General features: G+C 51.5%; 1 protein-coding gene and 1 non-coding gene across 2 annotated transcripts; both read left to right on the top strand.

The window, feature by feature from the left end:
- Nucleotides 1-255: 255 nt before the first annotated feature.
- C6H12orf57 (chromosome 6 C12orf57 homolog) lies at nucleotides 256-2,365 on the top strand. The gene is made up of 3 exons (XM_021165183.2): nucleotides 256-618; nucleotides 842-1,018; nucleotides 2,136-2,365. Exons 1-3 carry the CDS (start codon nucleotides 567-569, stop codon nucleotides 2,285-2,287), a joined length of 381 nt encoding a protein of 126 aa, XP_021020842.1. The 5' UTR covers nucleotides 256-566; the 3' UTR covers nucleotides 2,288-2,365.
- LOC115031355 lies at nucleotides 259-320 on the top strand. Its single transcript, XR_003836996.1, has one exon. It is a non-coding gene; the product is annotated as a U7 small nuclear RNA (small nuclear RNA).
- Nucleotides 2,366-5,925: the final 3,560 nt, after the last annotated feature.

Below are 5,925 nucleotides of genomic sequence, written 5' to 3'. Positions count from 1 at the left end.
CTTAACAACGTAGGAGCTGTGATTGGCTGTTTCCAGCCAATCAGCACTGACTCATTTGCATAGCCTCTACAAGCGGTCACAAACTCAAGAAATGAGCGGTTTTAATAGTCTTTTAGAATATTGTTTATCGAACCGAATAAGGAACTGTGCTTTGTGATTCACATATCAGTGGAGGGGTGTGNAAATGGTACCTTGATTTCACCCTCATCGAAAGTGGAGTTGATGTCCTTCCCTGGCTCGCTACAGNCGCACTTCCGCAAGTGTTACAGCTCTTTTAGAATTTGTCTAGCAGGTTTTCTGACTCCGGTTGGAAAACCCCTCCCAATTTTACTGGTCTACAATGAAAGCAAAGCAGCCTCCGTCCCCTNGGTGTNAGAGGGGCTTTGNTCCTTCTCTGGTTTCCTAGGAAACGCGTGTGTGCTAGAGCCACGCTCAGAGACTTCCGCCTTGTGCGGTCCCGCTTCCTTTCTGCCTCCACTGGCCTGCAGCCGTGGGGGAGGCGGCGGACTNCAGGGTTCTCCGGATCTCTTCTGTGTTCCCACTACTCAAGCACCGAGTGGCGTCCTATGGCGTCCGCCTCGGCTCAGCCCGCGGCCCTGAGCGCGGAGCAGGCCAAGGGTGAGGAAGGAGCCTAGTCTGGGCGTGGGAGTCTTCTGGGGGGAGGGCGCGGTACTATTCTTTCCCTCTCCAAGTGGGGCCCTTGCCCATTAGGGCGAAGGGTTGGGAGGACAAGCTTATCGGGTTGCTTGCAGGCCTCGGCCCACTAATTCCCTGCCTCTTCCCTCCTCTGGGCTCGCCCGCCGTCCTCCGCGGACCTCTCTGGGATGCTTCGGTCTCGCAGTGGTCTTGGCGGAGGTGATTCAAGCGTTCTCCGCCCCAGAGAATGCCGTGCGCATGGACGAGGCTAGAGACAATGCGTGCAACGATATGGGCAAGATGCTGCAATTCGTGCTGCCCGTAGCCACACAGATCCAACAAGAGGTTATTAAAGCCTATGGCTTCAGCTGCGACGGGGAAGGTGGGTCCCACAGGGCTTGGTGAAGAAATGGACTGGGGGTGGGACGCATGATGATGTTCCCCCCCCCCTCCCCGATCTGTCTTTTTCTTGCCACAGGGCGGCAGTCACATCAAACATTGCCACTCACAGTTCAGGGACTAGACTTAAGCCCCGCCTGAAAAGTTATGGCTCTTGAAGCCAGGCATGACCACAGTGGCCTTTCATCCCAGCATTTGAGAAGCAGAGGCAGGCAGATCTCTGAGTTCAAGGCCAGCCTGGTCTGAAGGGTGAGGAGTTCCAGGGTATCCATGGCTATACAAAGAAACCCTGTCTTGAAAAACCAAAAACCCACCAAACAAAACAAGCTTTGGCTCTAGAGTCCAAAGCCTTATGATAGGCAAGTGTTTCCCTATGGCCTTCGAACTTCCCAGCTCTCCCCGAGTCAGGATCGCAGTAAGTTGCCCAGAATGGCCTTGAACCAGAGACCCACCTTTCTCAGCCTTTTGAGTAGGTGATATTACAGGCTTGAGTCACTGGGCCCAGCTCTAACCTGAACTTTCTCTTGTACCTGAACTCTTTCTTGTCTGCCTTTTGGCTAATAGGTTTGGTGTGGGAGGTTGAGCTCTCTCTTCCCAAGGACACTTGTTTATTGATTTTTTGTTTGTTTGTTTGTTTGTTTTGTTAGCTAGCCAGGACTACCAGGGAGTCTTTTTCATATCAGGCTGCTTGAGGCTAAGCTGCTGAATGTGGTTCACCCGAGACTGAAAGCATAATGCTTTTTTATTTTTTGTTTGTTTGTTTGTTTTGAGACAGGGTTTCTCTGTGTAGCCCTGGCTATCGTGGAACTCGATCTGTAGACCAGGCAGGCCTCGAACTCAAGAGACCCATCTACCTCTGCCTCCCGAGTGCTGGGATTAAGGGCAGGCCCAGCTGTTTTAGGGCTTTTTCATATTGCATCCAGTTGTGCCTAGTGAAAACTGGGGCGGGGTTGGTTGAAGCCATGCAGGACATCGGGGTGAATTGTCCTCTTTTGCAGATGGTTGCCTGACGAAAGGAGATCTTCTGCTTTAGGGAGCCCCCTTGGCTGCCTCCACACACTGGTCCCCAGCAGTGTGGCTTGACTTGCTTCTGATTGCAGGTGTCCTTAAGTTTGCCCGCCTGGTCAAGTCTTACGAAGCCCAGGATCCCGAGATTGCCAGCCTGTCAGGCAAGCTGAAGGCCCTGTTCCTGCCACCNATGACACTGCCGCCCCATGGGCCTGCTTCCGGAAGCAGTGTGGCCGCCTCCTGAGATTGGTTCTCCTATGTGTGCTGCTGCTGTGGAGGCGGCCCATGTGTTCAGAGGATAATAAATGTACTTGAGACTAAACCTTTGTGTCAGTCATTTGTAGTCCTGATTACCCCCTCTTGTTGCCACCCAGCCGCCTCTAGCCTTTCCCCTCCTTTAGACCCTTTCTATCCTCTTCGCTGGGACCAACCCTGCTCTCATGAGCCCCAGGGTGTGTGAGGCTAAGATGGGCCTCTTGGTACCCTGGGAGGTTTGCTCACAAAGGTAGCACCTCCTAGAGGAGCGGGCCCAGGCTCTTCTTTGGGCTCTCTGCTTTCCACGGTCAGAGAGGTACTCTTCCGAGGGCGGTCCCTTGGCTAGGGTTACTTCCTGGGCTTTGCTTGTACCGCCCTCCTTCTGCTCCAGCAGTTTGAGCTCCAGGTAGAACAGCAGGTGGCTCCTCCCCTTCCCAGGGAAGTAGGCCCGGGCAGGCCTGAAGCCTGCTGCACTCCTGCAGTCCTCTGGGGAATTTGGCCGCGGTGGGCGGGCAGACTCTGGCCAGCCCCGCCCCACCGCCCTTCTCTCAGAGACCTGTAATCCAGGGGCTTGGCCTCAGAGTCCCATTGGTTTGACAGGCTGGATAGAGGAGGAAGTGGCCGAGAAACGAAATATATTCTTCCTAAAGGTCTGGATCCCTGAACAGCTGTGCCACTCGATTGGCCCCGCCCCCGTCGCCCTTTGCCTGTGACTTCTCCCCACTCCTCCCGGGAGATGCTGTCCCGCGGGTAAGTCCCCTCCACCACTTGTGTGTGTCCCACAGACTCCTGTTTGTCTAGGTGGATGGACATTGTTCACACCCTCAACAAGTAGGCCTACAAAAATAGTCTACCCCCACCAATACCCCTGCCCTTGGGGTCGCCATCCTGTCCCTGTGAACTCTCTCTCCTTACCACAAGATACAAGACCTCCAGGCTCATTTCCTCTGCCTCTTCCCCCGCCCCAACCCCAAATCTTTTCTTATTTTTAACCACTGGCCTGGGGTCCTCCTGCTTCTGCCTCTTGTCTAGGATCTCTTTCCCCCTTGGGTAGCTCACATCACCTCAGACATGACAGTCTAAGGGCACATTTGAGAAAGCTCTTCCATTCCTAGACACCCCATGTACCCACACACACAGCTTGGTTCTTTCACTGTTCCCCAAAGGAAGCAAACGTTGCTAGATGAATGGTGAGCAGACATGGTGGACAGGTACTGATGAAGATGTTTGTTGGTAATATGAACCTATATGAGGCAGACATGATCTCTGTTTAGAGAGCAGGCATTCCAGCCAGAGATGACCGAGTGAATACACAGGCAATAACTAGGATTATTTCAGATGGCCGAAGCACTAACTAACTAACACGCAGGAAAAGAAGCAGCAAGTGATGTATTCTGGAGACATAATTGGCTGACAGGGAGAACTTCCAGATGAGGTGGCGTTTGAGCTAAGCAGAGTGATGTCTGGGGACAAATGGGCAAAGGACAGTGTGTTCACCCAAGAAGAAAGCCATGGGCACCTTAGACTTCCGGTGGGGTTTGGGTAGTGAAAGCCCACTCAGAGAGTTCTGGTGACTCTGTGGGTGGTCTGTACAGGGGTCCTGCTGAGTTTGGCTTTTCATACTCATTCGATTCTTTCTGTGTACACTCTTCCTCCAGTGTGTATCTTGTCCCTGCCGGCCTGGGGGTGGTGCTGAGGCTTCCCATCTGCCTTGACAAGGAATCTCCCATTATAGAACCCTTCTTGGTTTTTTAACGTGGACTTGGAAGACCTCTATTTGGGGGGGTCCAGCCCCTGCATGCTTTGGTTCAGCTGCTTTGCTCTGCTTACACCGAACAACCCAAGTGCATGGTTTCCATGGCACCTCTGTGTCCTGGTCCATCTGCCCGTGGGGGGTGACCTGTATCCTCTCCGTCTCCATCTCCAGGCTTTTCTGTACCCGGCAGCTCCTTAAAGCCTGATGGTGCAGTTGGCTGTGGCAAACAGATCTCTGGCCTCAGACAGCTTTGGGTTTTTTTTCACCTTCCCACTCACTGGAACCTCGTGACTGTGGGCAAGTTACTGAACGAGCCTTCAGTTTTCACTTTTGTTTCTAAACTTGGGATCGTCACATCACAAGTAAACAAGATTGTCATGCTACAATAACAGTGATACAGTTGTCTCAGCTGGGAAGGGTGGTGTAGGATGACAGGAGAGGCCGAGGTAGGAGGATCTTGAGTTTGAGGCTAGCCTGGCCACATACAGCAAGATGTCATCTAAATAAATAATAAAAACAAAAATTAGGGTTATTGTCTAGCAGGCATAAAGCCCCAAGTTGGCTGGCACACACCTGTAATCCCAGAATTTAGGAGGCAGAGGCAGGCGGGTCTCTAACTTCCAGGCTAGCCTGATCTACAGAGTGAGTTCCAAGACAGCCAAGGCTACACAGCAACAGAAAACAGTCACTTGCCAGAGTCTATGGGGGATTAATTCCAGAGCGACTGGAAGATACCAAACTATACAAATGTATTTGCATAGAACCTATACCTGTACTACTGTGGATTTTATTATCTCTGAGTACGATGTAAATGCTATGCAAATCATTGTATCCTGTTATGGAGGAAATTGTGGCTAGGGAAAAGGGTCTGCGCCCACCCAGTGGAAGCATACTTTCTGTCTACAGCTGGCTGAACCTGCAGATGCAGAATCAGAAGACAGAATCCAGGGTAAAATGTTGAAGCTGATGACATGAAGCCATGCCACTTAGCAGTTATGTGGTCGAAGAAGACCTCCCAAGGGCAGGCATGGACCATCACATTTAGCCTTCTGTCCCAGGCTTCAGCCTCCTGAATACTGGGGCTACTGGCANGAGCCACCACACCTGGCCTCCTTATTGGCTTTTTAGGTTTGAATTTAGGAAACCTTGTGAAGTTCATTTATCGGGCAGAAATACCAAGATCCAGAGAACTCTAGTACCATATAATGGTAGTATTTTGTCCTTGGTAGGTACCCAGGGCCTCTCTTTCCTGCATCACCATTGACCTTGATGTGTTCTTTTATCCCTTGCTTCCCGAAGGAATCTCTTTCTCTTCTAGATACCAGGCATTTATGTTTAGGACTGTCAGCCTCCTTAATTCTGCTTAAAACAAAGACAAAATCCCAACATCATAGGTGGTCAAAGGCCCCGTGCCTTGCTTCTTGGAGGATTTTTTATTATTTTCCTGCCTGGGGACAGGATGTGTATTCCGTCTTATTGGAGCACTACATTTTCTGGCTTGACATCCTTTAGATACACATCAGGGTCAGGAGTATTAGGTGCCTCGTGAGCTCCCTCCCACAGAGTGGGCTTCATTCTGGAACGAGAGTCTTTGTACTGGTGCAGTCAGTATGGTGCCAAGCAGTATGGGCCTTCCTGTGTGCCTGTTGTGTTGGGGATCTGCCCAGCAAGGGATGGATATGGGGTGAACCCAGATGGTGGGGTGTGTGTGAGTTGTGCTTCTATACAAGATATGTCATTGGCAGAGAGTAATCGGCGTGCGGGGCGTGCATACTTGTAATCCTGTCTGTTTAAGTGAAGTCATGAGTCTTCAGCTAGATACGACCCTGAAGGTTGGGATGGAGGCAAGCTGGGATGCTGGCAGATTCCAC

The sequence above is a fragment of the Mus caroli genome, chromosome 6, assembly GCF_900094665.2.
Source record: "Mus caroli chromosome 6, CAROLI_EIJ_v1.1, whole genome shotgun sequence".
In the NCBI taxonomy this organism is placed as follows: domain Eukaryota; kingdom Metazoa; phylum Chordata; class Mammalia; order Rodentia; family Muridae; genus Mus; species Mus caroli.
This window is presented reverse-complemented; position numbering and strand designations above follow the sequence as displayed.